Consider the following 23,760-nt stretch of genomic DNA (forward strand, 5'->3'; position numbering starts at 1 on the left):
TATTTTATTTAATTAGCTGTAGCTTCCAAATGGGAACAGGTAGCCAGTTCATGTTTGGTGTATTTGGAATTGTACTGAGAACTCCATCCTCTCTTGTGGTAAATTCATATTGTACATTACAAATCTGAAAATGCCACTTTTAGAAAGTTGGCATTTTCCTGTCTTAACCATTTAGTGCCTGCAACCTATCTCTGGGTGTCATGTCTGGGCGTAGCTGAAAGTTGGGCTTTGTGTATTCTACCTAGACAGTCAAACACAAAAGAGAGCTTAGGTGTGCATGGATGGGCCATCACTGGCAGGATGGGATGGCAGAGCTGATCACAGTGATACACTTGAATAGGCTGGAGACAGGGGAGGGGAAGTGGGAAACCTGTCCGCTTCAAAGGGAAACCTCTAGAAGCTTCTCCCCATTCAGAGGAGGGACCTGGTATAAATATTAAACCCCAGACACCAACTCTTCAGTTCACTTTTGAACCTGTAGAGACTCTGCCAGAAAGAAGGATTGCTGTGCCGCTGAAAGGACTACCTTTCTGCTGGACTGCTTACCTGATGTACTGCTGCCCTCCTGGGCTACTGCCTTGCTGGACCGCTGTCTTGCTGGATTACTGCCCTGCTACCCTCCTGCATGAGTCAGAGGGATATGCACCTGAACCCAGGACTCCCAGAGTGACTCGAAGGGCTAGTCTGCAGGCCTCCTGGTCAGAGTCACGGGGACATAACAGGATCCCAACCATCTGAACCAGGACTCAAATCCAGCTGGTGCAACCCCAGACCCCCAAGTGGTGTCCCTCAGTACCTGGACCCTTAGTGTGGCCTCAGTGGAGCTGAATTGAAGTTTTGGGCCCTTCACAACCACGAGCGGGCCCATTGGTGTCAGAACCTTATCACTTTTACAGCCAGACAAAGCGAAGTTCCGTCAACCTGACCCTTCATGTTACAACATTGAGCACTCGCAGGGAACGCCTTCGCGAAGCTCCGGCCGGACCACATGCGACGACAACAGGATCTTTGGACTACAGCAGCGACAGTCTGTTACGCCTGCTCTTTATGCTACCTCTGCGACCATCCGTGACACTGCCCTGCTCCTCGCGGCCCATTCCACCATGAATGGGACCCTCTATGCCGCACTGAGAAGGTATCTTTTCAGTGGGACTAACCTGGTCCCTGTATCCGACCTGTGCTCCATCGTGGTCTGCCTTAACTTGTGACTTTCTTCCGGTCTCGCATGACCAGATAGCTGCGAATAGCGCTTTGAGCTTTTTGAAGCTATTTTCACTTAAATCCTTCAAATTGCCTATCACCGGTTCTACTGATTGGATTTTTGTTATTTTGGTCTTGTTTTATTTATTTAAATTGACATCATATTTCTGATCCAGTTGGGGTCCCTTTTGTGGTGCATTTTCATTTTACTGTATCAAGTTAAGCACAAACACTTTACACATTGCCTCTAAGTTAAGCCTGACTGCTCCGTGCCAAGCTACCAGAGGGCTGAGCACAGGTTAATTTGGGGATGGCTTGTGCCTCACCCTGACAAGGAATGTGCTTGCTGCTTGAGAATGGGTTCACCCGCCTCAACCAGCAACCCAATTTCTTACAGGACTGCTGCTTAAGAAGGGTTTACAACCACCTCAACAAGCAATCCAATTTCGCACAACAGCTGAACAATATTCTGTACACGCAGCTTGGCATTATTTGGGCAAACCACAAATCATGTATTTTCTAGAGTGAACATCAGCAGGATATTTTGCAATATTGGAATAAAGACTAAGAGTTTGCTACATGATTGTATGGTACTTGTTTCAATACATTTATGTAAGCTGCAGCTGCATTGTGCTTTAATTAGCTATTTTTCTGTGTGTAAGATACAACATTCAGTAGTAGTGAAACCTTTATGTAAGGCACAGAGTGGTATATCCTATTTATTATATACTAGCTTAACAAAACACTCCTGATCTATACTAGCCTGAGAAAAAATGAGTATGGGAAGTTAGTGAACAATGTACCAAATGGTTTTCCAATCCATTATCACATGTAAACATACTCCATGTACTGCTAAAATGTTGGAGTAACTGTTGAGGGAGCAAGTTTCCCTAAGGTCTCCAAAATAACCCCTATTGCATGATGGTGCAGGAGAGAGGAGTTGCCAGTAGAAAATAATGCTATATAGAAAAGAGCTTCCACCCGACCAGTATTTCTACGATTACAGTGACACACAAACTGGGGTCGGACTTATATCCAATGGCCCAAATGCTAACCGTTTATTGCATAGATTTACAATTGAGATGTCATGTATATCTCTGCAACCAGGGTAGCGATGATCGTCATCCTAGATGTTAACTACCGACTTTTATGGTCAGTTGGTGCACATATTTGAGGCCACAGATGTGTTCTGCCACCCCACCATCTAGGGGTTATGTGGTTGCACATATGAGGTCAATCTATACAACGAGAGAGTTATAAGGTCAAATAACAAACACTCTTTGATATGTCTTACAAACTACCACTTTCTGATATGTCTTTCAAATGAACTGGCTAAATAATGGCTAATGATCTATCTTCTTTACCTTTTTTATGTTTGGGCATTCAAAGCATGGTTTCCTACATTTTTAATAGTCACAATAGTGAAGTTTTTTTCCTCTTTCTGTGGCATAGGCGGTGGAGTAGTATTCACCATTCCGAGAAACAATGAAAATAATTTTGTGATACTGGGGCACCCCAATAATGATGCTATACGCTTTGTTTCCAGATCCCCGCCACTCACCTTCAAAGAATCTAGAAAGGGTGGTCCTGATGAAGGTGGACATAATTAGCAATTTCCACTGAAACATGCGTTGACCTGGTTACAGTGAAATCCCAGCTTGCAACATAATCACGGACATACATGAAGGGTTCTCTCTGTGACTCCAACAGTGTATGCCGATAAAGGCTGGGAAGTGTATGCATGTGATGCGTGTGGTAGTGTGGTGTTGTGTGATAGGTCAGGATGAGAGTGTGGTTGAATTATGGGAATACACTATAGGTTTCAATGTGCATGCACATTTTATTGAGATGATATATTCAAACATACATGACATGTCGGTTGAAATTGCATAATTGCACATTTGCACTTTGAAAATGTTTGATGGTTACATTAATATGTTTTGAATTTTTTTACAATTGAACTAAAAAATAAAAAAAAGTTTTTTTCTTAGATGAAACTAAGAATGAATTGAATAATATAATAAAATAAACAAAAAAATATTAATAAATATTTGACTTGTCTGTATAACAGTGGGTAGCCCAAAGAGCCAGTACTAGCCTACAATAAAAGTATGCAGGTCGGTGGAAGCTCTTTTCTATATAGGTTGGTTTATTTCCCCCCTGCCCCCAGACCTAAAGGGGGGGTACCTTCCTTTTGGGAACACATCAGATTTTCTATCATATGTAGTGCTGAGAAATATCCCTTGGAGTACATGGAGGGCAGAAGAATGTATTTGTTGTTATTTTTAAAGTGCAAACGTTCACTGAAGCGTCTTGCTGAGTATCAACATAAGGGTAAAAAATCACTGAAATAGAACAGAAAAATAAATTTACAGATTAAAAAGACACATTTTTATCAACTGCGTAAAGCGAAACCAAATGTGTTCAGCATGGAATACTAAAGGTAAATTATTCCATTGTCTGGTGGCAGCTGTGAGAAGGCTCAGTCTCCAAAAGTAGTGGTGCATACACCAGGGGTTTCTAAAAGGCCCTGGTTGGTGGATCTGAGAGCAGGAGGAGGGAGATTAAACAAAAACTTTTGGCGAGGAACAATGGATATTTGGTATAGATTGCCCTTTGTAGCTTGTCTTGACCTTAAACATTCCCCTTGATTGTATAGGGAACTAGCAAATAGATCTTATTGCTGGGGTAATGTGGGCTCTTCTAGCGGTTGTGATAATTACATTCTGGAAGAGATGAAGTCAAAGGAGTAACTTTATTTGAGCTGCCACTTAGCATGCGGTGGCAGAGGCCAACGTTGACTGACTAGAACATTTACTACTGTGATATGAAGGTTTACCTCAATAAACAGCAGGCTCTTTTTATGGTCTGGCTTGACAGCACATGTGAGAATCACCAGGAGAGGGGCTTTAGCTCCACCCACCTGTTTTAGAGCCAGGAGTACATGTTTTGATTCAGCATAAGTTGGGTGCTGCCACAAAAAGAGTGATTACCCTTCACACAGCTGTGATAATTTTGTTTTTTTTTAGCAAGTTGACTAAGCTTGAACTTTCAGAGGCATACGCAAGCTATTGTAATGATATTAAAGTATATTAAATAACTAGATAATTTATGCCATTTTTCTCTGGCAGTTGCACAGATTGGAGGAGTGCAGTCATGCACGCTACATGGAATTTTACATATGGCTTGACAGTGCCTTTATAAGACAGGCCTATTGGCACTGCCAATGCTTGTTTAAAGTTCCGAGTTGGAAAAAGCAGGTCTGAGCAACTCTGTTGAGTTGAGATTCAAATGAGAGCTCACTGTCTAGGAGAACCCCAATATTACAGATCACTTTATCAGGAACAGGATGAGGCCCCATTCATTCATGTTTACTCACAATTAACTGTGGCTTTTGGGACAAATAGGACTTGGTCTTGGTTGAATTTAAATGTAGAAATGTGACAGATATTCACCAGAGAATTGTGGATAGTACTTTGGTAGTAGAGGGGTGACTTTGTAAAAGCTGGGCTTACCTGGAAAAATGAGGAAGGCCAAAAACTGTGCAAAAGTAAAACTTAACCCCCTGATGATGAAGGAGTGAGGTTAAAGGATGAAGATAAAGGTTGAAGTGGAAGGGAGATAACCTTGCGACCCCCAAGAGGTAGGTGATTTTGTTTCTGATGAGAAAGCAGATAGAACTATCTTTGCTTTCTGCCAGTGAGGAGGGGTTTAATCCACTGAAAAACTGTGCTTCTGATACCTAGTTCCATTGTGCAGAATAAACCATTATGATCGATAATTTTGAAAGCTGCAGAGATCTAATAGGATCAGCATCCCTGATTCACCTATGTCAACAATCTTCCTCAGATCATCCATGACTGATAGCACTGCAGATTCAAAAACCTGCTTACTGTCCATCAAACAAATCAGAGTTGATGCAGGTGTGCTCAGACAAGTTTTTCTAGCCCTAGTAGAGGGAGCAAGGAGATGGTTAAGTCCAAAGTATTAAGTATAATCGTTTTTTAGCAGAGGCCTAACAATGGATGTTTTCCAGAGGTGTGACAGATGCCTTGAGAGAAGAGTGGCTCATATGCACGGGCTGAGGGGCCTCACCCCCAACTTTTTCCCCAACAAAACGTGTCTATCAGGATGAACAAAGAGATGTAATCAACCTAACAAACCTTGCTCAAGTCAGGCAGCCAGGATATAGACATGCCATAAATGAACAGGCACTTGGCTGCCTGAGCTGAACTTTGCCAGGTGAATATTTCACAGCTCTGTGGGCATGACCTCCTCAGCTTGGCAAAAGTGCCTCGAGGCCCTCCCCCTCATGATGAGGGGGAGCGTCATTGATTGCCTCTGACCTGGGTGCTTCAGTTGTAAGACCTGATGTGCCCAGGACCAAGTGTCAAACAGGGGCAGCTAGTCATAGAGTGGGGTGGGGTCAGTAGTCTCACTTATTATATCCCACTCTATTACGGGTGAGGGACTGCTGCCTTACCTCATTGGATGGCCTGAGACAGCAGCCGCAGTGAAGGTAAGTTTTAATTTGTTTTATATTTGGTGCATGCATGCATGCATGAATGTATGTATTTTTGTGAGTGAGTTTTGTGAATGGGTGTGTGGGTGTGTGTGTGTGCGCACCTGTGTGAATGCATGAGTGTGAGTAAGTGTATGTGTGTGTGTGTTTGTATCTCATCCGGCCCCTCCCTTCTAAAATTACTGGCTGTCACTTCTTGAGAGAGTGAGCTATTGAAGAGGTTTAGGAAAAATGTGGATTATTTAGAAGCAGGTGCTTTATTATTATTGCTGAAATTATATCACTGGGGCATCAAGAAAGCCCAATGTTTTTAATCACTTCTGTGAGTTAATATTTTATAGTAAAGGTGAAGGAAGACATGCCGGAGTTGTCAGCAGTGGCCTGGGCAAACTCAGTATGAAGTTGGGTTGGCGGTGTACTCACTGTTAACGGAATCCCAAATAGTTAAGATCCTGTCCCTGGAGAAATAGGCAATCTCTTTACAAATATGTATAGATGAAATAATACTGCACATCTGAAAGAAACACGTTAGTTAGATTCCTTACCTTAGAATATCCCCAGGTGTCAGGCTGGATCCGCAAAGATTTTCGTCAGCAATACCCTTGCGCGTCGCTAGGCGTCGTCTGCGGCTCCGCGTCCGTCGTGGATGACGTCGTCGGAGTACTTAGACGCCGCCCTCACGCGCTGACGTCAGTTCTTCTTTTTTCCATGCCAGTAAGCGTAGATCCGGGAAGAGCATACCCTCTTAGTCACTTTTTGACTAAACTTTTTGAACTTTTTTGGTTCCTATTTCGAGTCGACCTCGACTCCTGGTGCCGGTAGGGATGCCTGGGTTTAAGTCGTGCAACGCCTGTCACCACCTGATGTCGGTCACGGATCATCACCGCCGGTGTCTCTATTGCCTTGGGGCCAACCACGATGCCGAGTCGTGCCTCGACTGCCGGGCCTTGACCTTGAAGGCTAGGTGGGAGTGGTCCCGCAAGCTGGTCGAGATCCGGCAGTCGGCTCCGCGCCGCTCGAGGAGAAGGTCGAGGGACAGGTCGCGGAGCTGCAGCCATCACCGCTCGTCGGGGTCCAAGTCCTTGCATTCCGGTAAGTCGAGGCACAGCAAGAAGTCGAAGAGACGACATCTCTCTTCTAACTCCCCTCGCCGGTCGCGCGAATCGGCTGAGGGTTCGGGTGGCACCACCCGCGCAGCTCCATCGGAGCCGCAAGAGTCGCGTCCGGCCCCATACCCATTTTGTCCCTGGGCCCGACGCGACTCCGACGGAGATCCGAGACTTCCTCGTGGCCATGAGGAGTCTCGCTCTGCCGTCGAGGCCTGCCGGAGCACCTTCGGGCCCCTCAGGTCCAACTGGGGGGCCTAGCGAGCTGGCGGCTCCGGCCCCGGCGCCATCGTCGACTTCGGTCCCGACGCCGCATCACATCGAATTTCGTTGCGCGTGCTGCATCGCATTTTGCAATGCAGGGCACGCTACAAAATTCATTTTATTTATTTAATTGTTTTTTATTTACCTCCAATTATCCATATTCCGGTTTTTAGTACCCCCACCCTGCCCCTCCCCCACCCCGCCTTTCGGCCCCACGGAACTCCCTCTACAGGCCGCGGCTGTTAGCAACATATGTTTATTCCCAGTCTATCATTATCCTGATGCTGCTATGTTCCCACTTCCTGCACATGAACAATTTTGTAATGCCGTTTTGTCACTTCTATGTGTGCTGCCTAATGCAGCACACATGAAAGTGGAAAAGGCAAAAACGAGGCAAAATAAGGCATTTCTCCTCATTTCACCAAGTTAAGACCAGGTTTTTCATGGTCTTAATTTTGGTGCTGTCTCCTATTTAAACTGACCTTGTAAATAGAGGGCAGCGTCAATATCAATGGGTGTTGGAGTGAAACGCCCACTGCAACTCCCACTGCCCACCTTTTTCACGCTAAGCATTGCGTGAAAGGGGGTCTTATTAGCAAGGCAGCGTTAAGCCACAATAAGTGGCTTAACCCCTTCCATGCTGCGCAGATTCCGCCGCTGTGCTGACGGAATCTTGCGCGGGCGTGGTCATGACGGAACGGTTCCGTCATGAGCACAGCTCAACCGTGGCTCATGACGGAACCGTTCCGTCATGAGCACCGAAGGGGTTAATGCTGCCTTGTAAATAAGGCAAAGCCCCTATTGCCACAGGAACATCGCAAAAAGTGACGTTCCCATGGCGATAGGGACTTGTAAATATGCCTCTAAAATCCTTAGTAATTCGAGTATTTGTTTTATGTGCACACGTGTGATTATTTTTTTGAATTACTGTTTTAATGTTTGAAATTTAAATCCTACAAATTGCTTGGGGGTCCCCGGCTTCCAGTGGTGACTCAATGGGGGTCCTTAGGAGTCAAAAGTTTGGGAAGCAGTCCCGACCTGTGGAACACCCCTGCCAGATATTGTTATCTAGTTCCAGTTTACAAGCTTGTGCAGGTATTACCTGAAGAAACTAGTAGCCTTGTTGGGTAAGGTTCCTTCATTTAATATGACTTTAGCAAACAAACTCCAGTAAAGTTTGGAAATTCCGTACACAGATGACTGGCATTTAATCTGTTAGGAAAAAATTAACAGAGAAATGTTTGTGATATTTGGACTTCCTAGGGCTAATTGTAAATAAAAAATATTATAATCAGAAATGTACAGTCTCAAATATAAAATAATTTGTAGCGGTAACTGTCAGTGCCAAACATTAGATGAGCTCCCGTAGAGCTTCGCTAGGCTGCGGGATTATGTATGACACCTACAAATTGACTTCTTTGTTGTAGGCCAAGTGGTATAGTAAATGAAATATGTTTTTGTTTATATTTTTCAGGATGACATTCCAGAGTTGCAAGAGTTCTTCCTTGTTAACTTGACTTCTGTGGTGCTCCTTTTGAATCCTGTGACATCATCCCCACCCAGACTAGGTACAGTAGATTTGTTTTTATATATCAGCAGATTAGGAGTGATTTAGGAAAGCTTTTTTTCAAAGGTGGCGTACAAGCTATTGTAAATCACAAGTTATTCTCAATTTGGTAAGCTTGTAGCTTTATCAGTTTGAATCATGTTTATTTTTCCTTTTGAATACAATGCAAAATATCCAATCAAAATCAACAGCTTTAAAAAACTTCTGATCTCTGGTTAAACTTGCATGCACAGTGGGAGTGTTATGAATATGATGAGTGGGAATGACCTGAAATTTCCTTTGAACAATCTGTAACATAAACATTGTGACTTGCTTATTGCTTAGTCAAGTGGTGATAGAGAGTTCCACTCACCACAACAGAAATTTATGGCGCAATCACCAGTCAACATCCGAACATATCTGCATTATCATGAGTGCCTTTCCAGAACAGAATTCCTTGTTTGTACTATGACTGTCAAGAGGAAGTGCCTTCTCAAAGTGGCAGACTGCTTGGAGTGTACCTTCCCTTCAGTTTCCAGGGCATTCTTTGAATAAATCCATGGGTTATAAAGAACAGCCTTTGTAAGCATTAATGTCTTTTCACTTGACACCGACTACGAGTGGCTTTTGGGGATCTTCTGATTAATGCTTTGATTAATTTTATCAACACAAACCAGGCCCTAGGTAATGCTGACATAGCGATCATTAACAAGGGGTAAACAGTTTGGAACACTGGTTGAAGGTTGTGAACACAAAAGTGCAGAAATTGTTTGCACTGTCATTTACAGTATTCCAGGCAGTAGCTAACATTATACATACATAAATGAAGATAGTTTCAGTAGACCAGGGAAAGAATTTGAACCCATTCCAATGGTATGAGATGGAGATAGAGAAGGTTCAGTACAGGGGATGGGTGAGAATTGCTAGGAGGTAGCTAAGGCAACATTTGATGAAACCGTAGTCCAGCATTGCTTCTGGAGCTGAAAGAATCAAGCTCTGGTGGGGTGTTCCTGCTAATAGTAGGAAAACTTCTTCTGATGTTCTGAGATAAAAGGGGAGCAGGGTGCTTTCTTGGTGAAACATTAGAGGTTACTTTTTGTACAGCTGTGTAGATTACATAACTTCATTAGCCTTGTAAAGGTACTTTGATCTTAGGTCACATGCAGAGCGGTGAAAGGTATTTTGAGTGGTAATCTAACCCCATTTGTAGTAGCCTACTGGTTAAGTTATTTAATTTGGCCGGAGGGCAATAGTTCTTTTTCTGGCAAGATCTAAGTGACAATTACAAGCCCGTTTAGATTCTCGCTAAACCAATGTAATCTGAGCTAAGCAAACCAAAGTAAAAACAGATAAAACCACAGGCAATCGTAGAATAACATGAACAACTCATGGACAGCTGTAATGTTTCCTTAAAAACATTGTTCAGCTAGAGCTGTAGAAACGTTACAAGGATGTCAGGATGGTTCCTTATGAATCCCATTTAAGAAATTAAAATGGTCTGGGCGAGACAAAGGGAAAACCATCACTGAGTAAGTGTTAGAAATGGAGTCTCTAGTTGGCACTGGTTCGCACCCTACCCAAGTAGGGACCCTCACTCTAGTCAGGCTAAGGAAGTCACACGGCTATGACAACCAGTTGCTCACTGCGTTTGTAGCTTGGCACGGGCAGTCAGGCTTATCCCAGGGGCAATGTGTAAAGCCTTTGTACATACACACAGTAACACAGTGAAAACACTACAAAAGGAGTCAACACCAGTTATGAAAAATAGGCAAAATGTATCTGAAGAAAACCAGAAATATTCAACATACACAAGTCAAGATATAATTTTTAAAAGAATAAGCAAGTTTAGTCCATAGAAATCAATGAATGCATTCGTTTTAGCACAAAGTATCTTAGATGCATCAGAAATCAAAGACGGTGCATGGTGCAGGGGTGGTCAGGTGATGGAAAAGCTGAGCGATGTGTTGGTTTCTAACTACACATGGGAGGTGATGCATCAGTTCCTTACTGCCAGGGGAAGTGATGCTTTGGTTCCTTACTGCTATGCAAGGGAGGTGATGTTTCAGTTCCTTACTGACAGGGTAAGTGTTGCATTGGTTCCGTATTGGCAGGGGAGTTGATGTGTTGGTTTCTGGACACGCGGCTTCGGTGCGGCGCGGTGTCGATTATGAGTCGGTATCGAGCGACAATGAGTCAAAAATAGAGATGCGTGGCGTCCTTGCGATCATAGCGATGCAGGCTCTACATCGATTCCACAGCCGTGAAGCAGTCGAAATTTGTCTGAAGCTCTGCAATGGTGAGCTGGGGCCTGCAGTGAAAGCTGTTGTTGAAGCTTCCAGTAGGAGCCACGCTCCGGTGCAGGCAGTAGTGATGCGTTGATCTTTTGCAGTGATAAGGCTAGAAAACAGGCACTGGGAGTCGATGCATTGATTTTATCTTTAAAATCACCAGGCTACACTTCCAAGGGCACAGGAACTGGATTGGCACCACTTGGCAAGTCAGGACACTCAGAAAAAGATCCCAAACACTTGTAGGTGAAGTATTTGATGGCCCAGAGACTTCTTAACGGGAGGCAAGCATGCACAAGCCCTTGGAGAACCTTGGAAGCAGGATGTAGAATGCAAAGTCCAGTCCTTTAACTCCCTAGAAAGACGCAGCAAGCAGCAGGCCAGCAGAACAAAGCAACAGTCCCCCCTACAGCATCCAGCTCTTCTTCCAGTGTTCTGAGTTTGGGGTGTCAGAGGTCCAATACTTCTACCCCTTTCTGCCTTTGAAGTAGGCAAACTTCATAGGAAAGTCACTGTAGTGCACCAGCCCCTGCCTTCCCTGTCCTGGCTCCAAACACACCAGGGGGTGGTGGAGACAGCTTTGCATGAGGACAGGCACACCCCTAATCAGGTGTCAGTGTCAACTCCTCCCACCAGTCTGTCAGGAAGGCCAATCAGCCTAGTGATTGGCCATCAGGATATACAAGGCACACATTAACTCCCTTTGTGTAAATTACTAGATTGAATGCACAAGAGCCTAACAGTCAGTCAACGCAGACCTGTATTCTACAGACAGGCAGAGGCTCAGAATGGGTGAAATCAGTAGACGTGCCTCCTCTGATTGTACCCTGAAACAGATGTTTATTTAAGGAAAAAGGCATCCTTGGCTTGGGATGAGATTATGATCAGGCTGCCATTGTTTGTATTTTACAGATAGCTGCGTCACCATAGGAACGTAAATAACAAACACATTTGCACAGCATTTGCAAGGCCTTGTATATAATGCCACGGCAGTGTGATAGTGTTCCTGCCAAGACGGTTAGTGTAAGCAAGGTTGGTGCTTTAAGGAAACAAACCCAAAGGATCACAAATGCAAATGTTGAGTATGATGATAGGGAGGATAGTATCACCCTGACAGCATGGGTTTATACCCGGGAGGGGGACTGCTGATCATATTCGAAGGGTATTCGCATTGTTGGATGGTACGACTGCCTCACGAGACCCTATGTCCTTAATATTGCTGGACGCTGAAAAAGCTTTTGATAGGGTCTCGTGGGGTTTTCTGTGGGCAACAATGAATAAATATAATTTTGGAAAAATATGTATCGGAGCATTAAAAGCCCTTTATAAAAATTCAACCATTAGAATGAGAGTGGGGGGGAACTGAGTGAGGCAATAAAAATTGAGCATGGGACTAGGCAAGGATCCCCTTGCTCCCCTCTACTATTCGCCTGCTATATAGATTCATTTATTAGACATATAGAAAAAAATAAAAACATTAGCATAATTGTGATGAATGGATATGAGACCAAAATCTTGGGATATGCAGATGATTTAGCAATTACATCATCATCACCAATTATAGCAATAGGGGAAATTGAGAAGGAGGCTAAAAAGTATGGATTATTGTCAGGAAATAAATTGAACCAAGGGAAGACACAAATAGTCGTAAATCAATTCGCTGCAATTAAGGATGATAGAGTTATTGAGTCTGCGATCTACTTGGGGGTTACTATAACATCCGATTTATCTAAGGCTGTGGAGGAAAATTTGACCCCATTAATTAAAAAGGCCAAACTACACTTTGATAAGATGGACAATTTACACCTAACAATCATAGGTCGTTGTAATTTTATAAAGATGCTGTTTCTGCCCAAGATTTTGTATTTATTCCGTACAATTCCTTTATTATTTACTAATAATTGGTTTAAAGAAATAGAGGGGATGTGTAATCGCTTCATTTGGGCTAAGGGCAGAACTCGAAGAGCTATAAAGATGTTGGCACTCCCTAAAGATCGGGGGGACTTGCAGTCCCTGATTTTAAGGCATATTATCTTGCTTCAATCCTTCAGTATTGTAAAGGACTCCTTGGTGAGAATACGAAAGATATCTGGAGGGGTAGCACAGGTATTCCGGATATTTATGATCTGTTGGTTTTGGATTCCAACAAGGGACTTCTTACATACAAGGAACTAAACTATTATAAAAGAACGAAGTTCAAGTTGTTGGGGGCGGCCATTACAGTCTGGTCAATTATCCGGAAGAAAATTAAATTAGGGAGAATGAATTTTTATACCCCTTTATATATGAATGAATTCCTCCCAGATGTATTCCACGATGAAGTGATGAGGCGGTGGGATAATCTCGGGGTTGGTACGATTGGAGATTTCATGAATCAGTCAGGATTAATAACATTTCAAAGGGCGCAACAACTATATAATCTGGATCGGAGAGATTTCTTTAAATATTTACAGATAAGATCAGTGTTGCAGAGAAAATAAGCAGGTAACTGTGGGCCCGATTCACAGAACTAACTTAAGACAAAATCCTAAACTTACTACCATTTTGGTATTCACAGAAGGCACTTACTCATTTTGGTATTCACAGAAGGCACTTACTCATTTCGGTATTCACAGAAGTTAGGAGTCTTAACTTTAGGACTCCTAAATGCCTTCTGTGAATACCGAAAGTCTTAAAATTAGGATTTTTCTCAATTTAGTAGTCCTAAATTTAGATTTAGGACTACTAAATTGAGAAAAATCCTAATTTTAAGAATTTCGGTATTCACAGAAGGCATTTAGGCGTCCTAAAGTTAGGAGTCCTAACTATACTACTACTAAACTGAGAAAAATCCTAATTTTAAGGCTTTCGGTGGTCAGAGAAGGCATTTAGGAGTCCTAAAGTTAGGAGTCCTAAACTTAGGACTACTAAATTGAGAAAAATCCTAATTTTCAAGAATTTCTGTATTCACAGAAGGCATTTAGGAGTCCTAAAGTTAGGAGTCCTAACTATACTACTACTAAACTGAGAAAAATCCTAATTTTAAGACTTTCGGTATTCACAGAAGGCATTTAGGAGTCCTAAAGTTAGGACTCCTAACTTCTGTGAATACCGAAATGAGTAAGTGCCTTCTGTGAATACCAAAATGAGTAAGTGCCTTCTGTGAATACCAAAATGGTAGTAAGTTTAGGATTTTGTCTTAAGTTAGTTCTGTGAATCGGGCCCACCAAGTTTACTAGGATAGACTTGATGGAATTTGTTCGTGATGAGGAGGGATGCTCAATCTCTCAACTTTATGGTGCATTATGCCAATATAATGAGGATGATAGAGGAAAGGTTTTTGATAAATGGAGAACTAAACTAAACCTACTTGGGAATGAGGGTGAAAAATCACTTAGGTTTGGAAACAGTCTTAAAAGTCGCAAATCTACAGGCACAACATTATAAGACTATGTATGAATTATATTATACTCCGCATAGAATAGCCTGTTGGGGGGGTACAAGTGGGATCTCCTGTCCAAGACGTCAGAGCCTGGAGGCAGACACAATACACATGTTTGCAGCCTGTCCTAATTTAGATCCCTTTAAACAAGCTATGGAAAATTTCTTTAAAGTCGAATTGGGGATCTCTATTAATTTAACTAATGAGATTATGGTTCTCGGGGTGGTAAAGGAGGGGCAGGATGTACCCCATCAAGAATTTTTGTTTATTGCAATGACCTTAAGCCGGCTTTGTATTGCAACGGTATGGAAATATTCTAATCCCCCTTCATTCCAACAATGGCTCTCAAAATTATTAGCTATTTACACCCTAGAGAAAGCTTTATATGAAAAAAAGGGGTGAATGCAAGGCAGCTTGGGAAACGGATATGGGCCCCAGTTGAAAAATGGAAACTTAAATTAGATGGCTAACTTAAGAGGGGGTAGGCAAATGCTGATTAAGATAGGATTATAGTTGACGGTGATGAAATTGTTTGACCATTATTTATATGTGTCCTCTTTTCGTTATGTCTCCTTCTTTAGATCTTTCACTATTTCTTTCCTTTTTTTTTTTTTTCCTTTTGGAAATTGTATACAAATTATGATTTGCATCTTGTCATTTATTTTAAGAGACTAAGCCTTAATTGAAGGATTTCTGTTGTATTAGATATATATGTTAAAATAAATAAATGTATATATTTTGTTTTTCTGATGATGATCAATAAAAAAAAAAAAAAAAAAAAAGGAAAACAACAAATGCAAATGTGTGCCAAAAGTCGATGTAGAAAGTGAAGGCAACTTTACGAAGGAGCCATGTATATGTTAAAATGGCAGCATTTCCTACTAGGCCTAACTGGGACACATGGCAGCACAACTATTATATGCTTGGGTATTCATCATCATTCTAGAGTGGGGTACAACTGCCATACTCTGCCAGATTATTAACATTACATCCCTCATATATGTTTCTTCTTCTCTACGCTCCAGTCTCTCTCCCCCTTTTCAAATTTCTCTGTTGCATATTTCTCCCCAGTGCTCTGTCTTCATATCTCTCTTGTAGCCTGCTGTACTTCTTTTATCCCTTGCTGCATCTCTCATATCACCTATCTCCTTGACCCTCTCTTTCTCCTTACTGCCACTTCTCTTTCCTCTCCTGTCTTTCCATCTTTCTTCTCTCTCTTATGTACTTAATTATTTCCTGTTTCATCTATCACTCATTCTCTTTCTCAGCTGTCTCTTTCCCACCAGCTACTGACACTTTATCAATTATTCCTTTTTTCACCTGTGTCTCCCTCTCAGTCCTCTGTTTCTCACTGGCCTGTCTCTTTGTATGCTCTTAAATGGTTCACCTACTCTCTTAGATAAATGTTTCACTCCTTTATTTCTTCTCACTCTCACCTGTCTCCCATCTCTCTGAATACCTTCCCTGTCACTTTCTCACTTCTCTCTGTATCTTGTATTTATGTCTCACTTGTCCTTCTTTCCGACCTTCCTTTCTCAGCAGTCTCTTTATAAAGTGTCTTTATCCCATTCTGTCTCTCAGCTGTCTACGCCTCTATGGCTCTCTATCAGCTGTCTCTTACCTCTCTGTCTCTTTATCGGCTGTCTTTCGACTGTCTCCACCATTCTCTGAGCAGTCTTATTTTATTCTGTCAGTCTCTACTTCCCACTTGTTCATGCTTCTCAACTCTCTCAGTTGTCTCTTTCTAACCTGTCTCTTTTTTGTTGGTCTCTTTCTCTCTCTTGTCTCCCCTCTCACTTTGAGCTGTCTCTTACCAGCCTGCTTCTTTGACACCTCTCACTCACTCCCCTACCAGTCTGTCAACTGTCTGGCTCCATCATTTGTTAACGGTCTCACCCTCGTTCTTATTTTCCCTTTCTGTTTTACTCTTGTCTCTTTCTCTCATGTCATTGTGTTGCAACTCTATCATACATATCTCTTTCAAAATTGTCTTCTGTCTCTCTCAGCTTTGTATAACATTTTTCTCTGGTACACACATGCACATACACACACACACACACTCACACACATACACACACACACCTTCTTTAACGGTGTCTTTAACAAATTTCTTTGCAGTATCCTATTTTCTTCTGTTCTTTCTGATTCTCCTGATCCTCTCAGGCATCTGCTGTATTTAGCTTTTCATTAAGGTGACCAGGGACAGCCAGAGAAATGTAGACACCATTTTTCCAGTCCCTCTCAACCAGCATTAATAAATTAATTAATCTTCAAATGTCTTACTTTTTCTGAACTGTGCTTCATTAGCTATGTTGTGTCAGCAACATGAAAAGCCTTGCACGAAGATTTTGTATTGCTTTTTTGGCACATCCCTGAGACAAAGACGTTTTTGGCATTTTGTATGTCAGGCAAAGTTGATCTGTATGTCTCCGTGGTTTAGTAAATGCAAAGAAATGCAATAAAGTGCATAGCACTGCCTTGTGGTACTTTACGTCGGGTAGGCTTTGCATGGGTGGGGCATGGGTGTGTTCCCATGCTTTCACTTATGTACTTTGGCACAAACCATGATTTACAAAGACTTATAAACCTTGGTTTGCACCAAAATGGTGCTCTTACCAAAGAGAGGCGTAAAGAGGAGAAATATCTCCCTTTCTCTTTGTTACTTCCTCTTTCCATGTGTGCTGCATTCTGCAGTACACATAGAAAGAGAAACATACCTCTAGGGATTGTTTTTGTTCAGGAAGGGATGCTTTCTGCACAGCAACACTCCTGACTGTAAGCAGACGTCCTTGCACCATGGTGCAAGGGCTGCCTGCGTTGGCACTAGATAGCTATGTCATGATTGGTGTCTTTGGAATTGTGATGAAGAGCCCTATTTAATGGTAACGTTTGGTTTTTGATCACAAATGCAAAAATGCCACTTTTAGAAATTGGCATTTTTCTGGCTTTAGCCCTTAGGTGCCTATAGCCTGGCATGGGTTAACATCACTACGTGTAACTGACAGACTTTGTTAATTCCTCCCAGACAAACACATTATAGAGGGATTAGGTGAGCCTGAATAGGCCATCTTCTGGCAAGATGGTTGGGGTGGAACTGACCACAGCCCTACTTACAACTGAATAGCCTATGCTTTGCCTTCAGACAAAGGGCCTAACAACACTACATTGGCACTTCAGCTAGCTTGGACCCAGGTCAGGGCAGGCAGAAAATTCTATGCACTTCAAGGCCACTGTCTAGAAGCTTCTCCCACCTTCCAGAGCCAGAGTATAATAAGGGGACCTGACACAAACTCATCAGTACACTTCTGGACGAGAAAGAAGGCCTACTGTGCTGTTGGAAGGGCTGCCACTTTGCTGGACTGCTGCTCTACTGCTGACCTGGCTGAATTGTTGTCTTCTTTTTTCCTGCTGCTCTGCTACTTCGGCCTGGGGACAAGCACTGGATCTTCAACTGTCCCAGGAACTCCAGCGTGACTCACAAGGTCTTGTTTGCTGGCCTCCTGTTCAGATCCACAGAAACACATAAGACTTACTCCATCTTGAATCCACACCATGACCCAGCTTGAGTGAGTCCTGACCCTCCAAGTGGTGCATCTCCACCCTGGACCCTTGAAAGTGCTACTAAAGGTGCCCAGATAGCCAAAATCCAAAAGTGTGAGCTCAAAATCTTTTGCTAACACTTGGTCTGAGAACTAGGAGGAGACTGGGACCGACCTGCTTGCTTATCCACCCAAGGTGCATCACCGGTCGGATTGACCGCTGTGTTCTTCTCCAAAGCAACAAATCTGTTTCAGCTGTCGTTCGCCAAAAGGATATCCTACTTATTTTAAAGTGGTGTGTTTTTGGGTGACAAACTTGCCACCTAGAAGACACCACACAGTGCTGAATGCTTATATCTATATGGCCACACGATTGGAACCATGCAGAACACGAAATTCAATACTTTATTCTGCACCATTCTGTAAAGAGTCGACTTTTAGATTCTTTAAAAAAGATGTACAAATGCATTGTTTCAAACTATTTTGTGCCCAGTACAGAAAATATTGCAGATAACATCCATCAGTTTATCCTCTTAAGAACCCTAACAATATGTTTGGTTTTGCATGTGTCTAATATTTTTCATTCATACTTTCTGGAAGGGTGGGTCTACCAAGCCTTCAGTTTTCATTTAAGTTTAAAGAGCATTTTGGGTGCCCATAAAGAGGTCAATGGAAAAGATATTTGCTTATTGCTCTTTTCAAATGTCAAGTCTTTAACTGTCTTCTCTTTTCATAGTTTCTTTTTATAAACCTCTTCTTTCTTCATGCATGCCTGTAGAAAATGATGCCATAATTCAATACAGATTAAAAGGTAAAATACATATATCAATTATTTAGTTTAGAAATGTGATTTAAAGCAGCTTTACAGAGACATCTGTCTACTTTTTGTGTTCTTATTTGAACTTGGGTCATGTAATGCAATAATGGTACGAATGATTCAAGAAATATCTTGCTTTAATTCTTTGTTTTGAAACATGTACCAATCACGTATAAAACAGCCCCATCAGTTAAGTGTTAAGTAAATGATTATAGGTTGGGTATTCAAGGTAAGTTTAAGAAGACTAACAACCGTGACTGCAAAACATATATTAACTGTATACACATTGTTATATGCTGGAATCTGAAAAAGCTATAGTGAAACCAGCTTTCCTGGGCCTGCTTTAAAAGCCCTCTGAGCTATATAAAATCTTACTAACTAGGTAATGATACAGAGTATTGTACGGATTTGTTTTATAGAAGGTGAAATTTGTTATAGAAGCTGGGAAAGTAACACATGATTGCTGTGGATTACTGCGTTCAACTCTTTGAGGTGGTCTAATCCCTCTACTCTGATTTGTTGATGTTATTTATTTAAATATAACAACAGTAGCAATAGTTCTATCTAGTCCTAAACCATTTACCTATTGCTTTGACCAAGAACTGTTAGAAGAAGTCTGCCTCACATTTGTTGCCCAGTCTCATACACTAGAAACTACATATAGTGGTTCACATCACAGATTAAAAGACCTTTATGTTCAACAACAAAACCCTACTTGTAGGAGGATAGTTGTCTGCCCAGCAGAACAGTGGCCTCTCTAGAACTGCTTATGGGAGATACATTGGGCCACAGATAAAATGAGGGCCAACCACATACTTTGTACTTTGTGTATGTGTGTGGGTGTTTGGCCAGAAAGTTTAACTGATTTTGTATGTGTGTATAACTATAGAAGTATATTTAGATGTATACACACATACATACAAAGATTAAAATATTTTAAGCAAACAGCACAAATAACGTGCATTTGTAAGGCGCACGTTCACCCAAGGGTATCTTGGCACTGATTAACAGATGTTTATTGTTACCCAACTCAATGGTAATCATTTTATCGACTTCAGAAAGATGAAAGGCTAAGTGGACCCACCAGGATTTGAACCTGTGACCATGAGGTCACTCACAGGCCCCTACAGTGGACACATTAGTCCACTAAGCCTCCAGACCCGACAATATTACTTTGCAATGAAAGGTAGTTGAACAAATGTATGTGTGTGGCAAGTTGTGTCAAATATACTTTTACTTCATTTAGTTAAAAATCGTAAAAGGTTGGACGAACCATCGTGGAACATAATACTTTGAGTATACATTTAAAAACCTATTATAAAAAAGGCAACTAGGTCGTAAGTCATAACCACAAGCGATAAACAACTAGTAAATATAAAAATATTGACAAGTATATCAGTGCAACTGGAAAATGTGTATACAGATAGTTGTTACACAACTTGAATTAAATAACTTATTTTGTCCAGTTCTTTTGCCGCGATTTTCCAGAAATGTATGCCTCTACAAGACAGTTGAATCGACGACCCTCCAAGACACTTTATCACTGCTGCTCTACATGTTCTTACTTGTTTTTTTTCCTTAAGGCCTTCCGAAGGACAGTTTTTCGGGTTTCTAATAGTGCAGGGCAGATACATAGTAAATGTAATAATGACTCATCCCCTTGTCCGCAGAGGCGGCATTCCTTGGATGGCCATGTGTATTTCCATTTCGGGGTCAAATCCTTTGTGGGAAATGACTCCATTTGCAATAGCGTCAGATAGTGCTTTTTCTGATAAGAAAAGTGTTCAAACAGGTACGGTTGGGGTTTCAGCATCTGATAGGCATGTATCACTTCCCACGCATGGTGTTTTTTCGAAAAGGCAGTTTTATCCGTTAGTAGAGAAATCCGTTTGATGGCTTTATTCACGACAGATTTAACCTCTTCAGTGCCCCGCCCTTTCCACACCCTGTGCCGGGCGTTTCATTAGCGGGCGGGGTTCATGACGAGATAGTCTCGTCATGGGCACAGCGCAACCGCGCTCCATGACGAGACTATCTCGTCATGGGCACTGAAGGGGTTAAAACCAGATACGTTGTACAGATAAGCCAGGCCTGCTCTAGCTGTAATGCCGAGAGTGATTCCTTCTAAACTGTAGTAATGGAGTTGGTTAGCCTTGCTTGATTTTCGATCTCTCCCCAGCAATACTGGGCTAAGGTGCTGTCTTCTGCTTCCCTCATCCTTCAATAATAATTTTTTACTAGTGCACCTTGTCTGGCTGAGATCTGATTTTTTTAATCCATATTCTAGTCGGATTTGTACTTGGGAGATATGTAACGGAACTAAAAACAATCTCTTGAAAAAGGTGGATTGTGCTGTATTTAAAATGATGGCATCTTTAATGTTAAAAATTTCTGAGCCATACGATATGGAAGGTAGAAATTTTGCTGCAATCACTTTTAGCAGGTGGCCAGTAGAACAGCCTATAAGCTTTTTTGTTAACATTTTGAATGCAAGCAGCAATTGTTTAGGTTTCATGCGTCCTTTGTCCAAATGTAGCTTAAAGTTGATATTGCAGTCCAATTGAAAACCTAGGTATTTGTACGAATCGACCTGGGTCAGTGGTTGGTCATCCAATTTCCAGGTAAATTTACGAGTTTTCATTGTTTATTATATTTAGAGAAGCACATCACCTTTGTTTTTTGATAGTTGATCGTTAGTTGGGCCAAAGTGGTAAAAACTCCTAATTCTGTAATCAGTCGCTGCAGGCCTACAGGAGTTTATGCTAGCAAAACGATGTCATCAGCATATTGGAGACACAGTGTTGGTATTTTATCCAATTTTCGGGGGTCAGCTTGGATTAACCGAAGATGCTTGTCCAGGTCGGAGATGAAGATGTGAAATAGGCAGGGGGCTAACACACGCCCCTGTTTTTACCCTTTGAGTGTTGGAATCTTGTTGGTTATTCTGCGCCCATCTCCCTTCATAATTTGGACCCACGTACATGAGTAAAGATTAATTACGGTCACCTTTGCATTTTTGCCCATAACTTTGCTCTCAAAACTTTGTCGAAGGTCGCTTTGAGATCGATAAAGCACACGTACAAAGGCCTGGATTTTGCAAAGGCTTGATTGGCTAGGAGAGTGACCGCAGAAATATTTGTGAGGGTACCCAATCTGCCTGAAATCCGGTTTGCGTGTAAGGTATAAGGTTGGTTCGGCTGACCCAGTCCTCTAAATCTACCAAAAGGTTCAATGCGTATATTTTTGCCTCCACATCAATTAATGCAATCGACCTACAGGATGGATCAGAGTGTTGGCCCGACTTCCTCTCGAGGAGTCAGGGATCAAACTGGAGGCGATAGCATGAGTAAAAAAAGGAGTAAGTAGGCCGGACCAAAATGAGGGCGTTTGGCAAGCCGTTGGGCCCTGGAGCACCCTCAGATCATAAATGTTTTAGGGTGTTTAAGACTTGTTCTTGGGAAATCTGCAAAGAGAATTCAGGTGATTCGTGAGTCAACGTGTCATCGACTAGATCTGCACCAACGGCCCCCTTCCCTATTGGTGTTCCATGCTTTAGGGTACTTGAGAATGGAGTTTCGTTATATAAAAGATTGATATGGGCTCTCCATGTAACCTCTGTTATATCCGAGTTGTGATCTCGGTTCATGCCATGTGATAGCTGGTTGATGTGTTCCCAGAAAAGCTTAGAGTCCTTTTTAGGACTCGCCTGGCGAACGCAGCGCGAAAGCGCTGTCGCCAGCGAGATCTATTGTTGCTGACTTGCCTCGGAAGTGGGACAGGAGATGGGCACGCGCAGGGCTATTGGCGGATTGGAGCCTGTGTATGCGCACGTGAACACGCACGATGTGCACATCTCCTGTCCCCCTTCCGTCCTCACCAGCCTCATGTCCCTAAATGCGCGCATGGAGTGCTTTCGCTTTCCCTCCCTCCGGCGTTTCAGCTCACGCTCCGCCTTCTCTGTGTGAACTCTCCGACCGGCCCTGCAGCGCTGGTCCCGGTAGAATGATGGCCAAGATACACGTGCTCTGGCTCCTGTGGGCCCCCGGTTGGGCCGGCATGTACTCCCGGGAAGACCCGCTGGTCATCTTGGACTCCGACTCGGCCCGCTCTCAATTACTGAACGATGGCTATGGCGCAGCGGTAAATATACAAGAACCAAACCGGAGAGGTAGGATGGATCCGCGCCACCCGTACCTTGGTACCCACATGCTGCGGTAATTACCTAGCACTCAAACTGCAGTGCTTGCGCCCCTCGCGCCATTTCAATGTGTACATTTAAACAGGTGCGAGCCTTATGCGCGCTCCGCCATACTACATGCCGCGCTACATCCGTTAATAGTGCCTCGTGAACGGGAGGGTTGGTGCTTGGGGCGCCCTATACTGCCTTCTTTATTCAAGCGTAATTCCATTTTAGGCGCAGGGAGCTAGGCGATTGCCCAGAATCACCGGATGTTTGAGGGTCGGTACCGAGACTCGAACTGGGTTCCCCAGCTTTAAAGTCGAACGCTCTAGCCATTCTGCTGTGCTACTCTACACAACATGTGCAGTGTGCCTTGCACCCCTAGGCCGTCGCGCTATCACCCCCTCCCCCCCCCCCCGGGACAGGATAAAGGATCTGTGATCCCTGCTGTCGGGAAACCCTGTCTGGCTGAAGGGGAAAGCGAGGAGAGAAAACTCACGGGCAGTCTTGCCCGAGTGTAATCCAAAATGGGCCAGCCACCCCCATCGCTGGCTACCCTGGGGGCAGCCCCCGGGCAGCTAAACACATCGGCATGAGCCCCCAGTCCTCTAACGCAAGCGCAATTCAAAGCAATGACGAACATTTCGCAGTCGTTGGGCTGGCATGTACTCCCGGGAAGACCTGCTGGTCATCTTGGACTCCGACTCGGCCTGCTCTCACCTGCTGAACTCCAGCAGCACCTGCTTCGCTGAGTTCTACGCGTCCTGCGCCAACAAACACACATGCACCAGCCGCCCCCAGCCAGTGCACGTGTACTCGTCTCCCTCAACGCGCGCATGGCGTGCTTTCGCTTTCCCTTCCTCCGACGTTTCAGCTC

The 23,760-nt window shown here is 43.1% G+C and overlaps 1 protein-coding gene across 1 annotated transcript in view; it reads left to right on the forward strand.

The window, feature by feature from the left end:
* The window catches only part of ADGRV1 (adhesion G protein-coupled receptor V1), a 1,990,932-nt gene that overhangs the window by 682,658 nt on the left and 1,284,514 nt on the right, over positions 1-23,760 (forward strand). The window contains exon 39 of the mRNA XM_085632468.1: positions 8,567-8,660. Coding sequence (XP_085488594.1) covers positions 8,567-8,660 — 94 coding nt within the window. The remainder of the gene's footprint in view (positions 1-8,566; positions 8,661-23,760) is intronic.

Source organism: Triturus cristatus, chromosome 2_1 (assembly GCF_964204655.1).
Source record: "Triturus cristatus chromosome 2_1, aTriCri1.1, whole genome shotgun sequence".
Taxonomy (NCBI): Eukaryota; Metazoa; Chordata; class Amphibia; order Caudata; family Salamandridae; genus Triturus; species Triturus cristatus.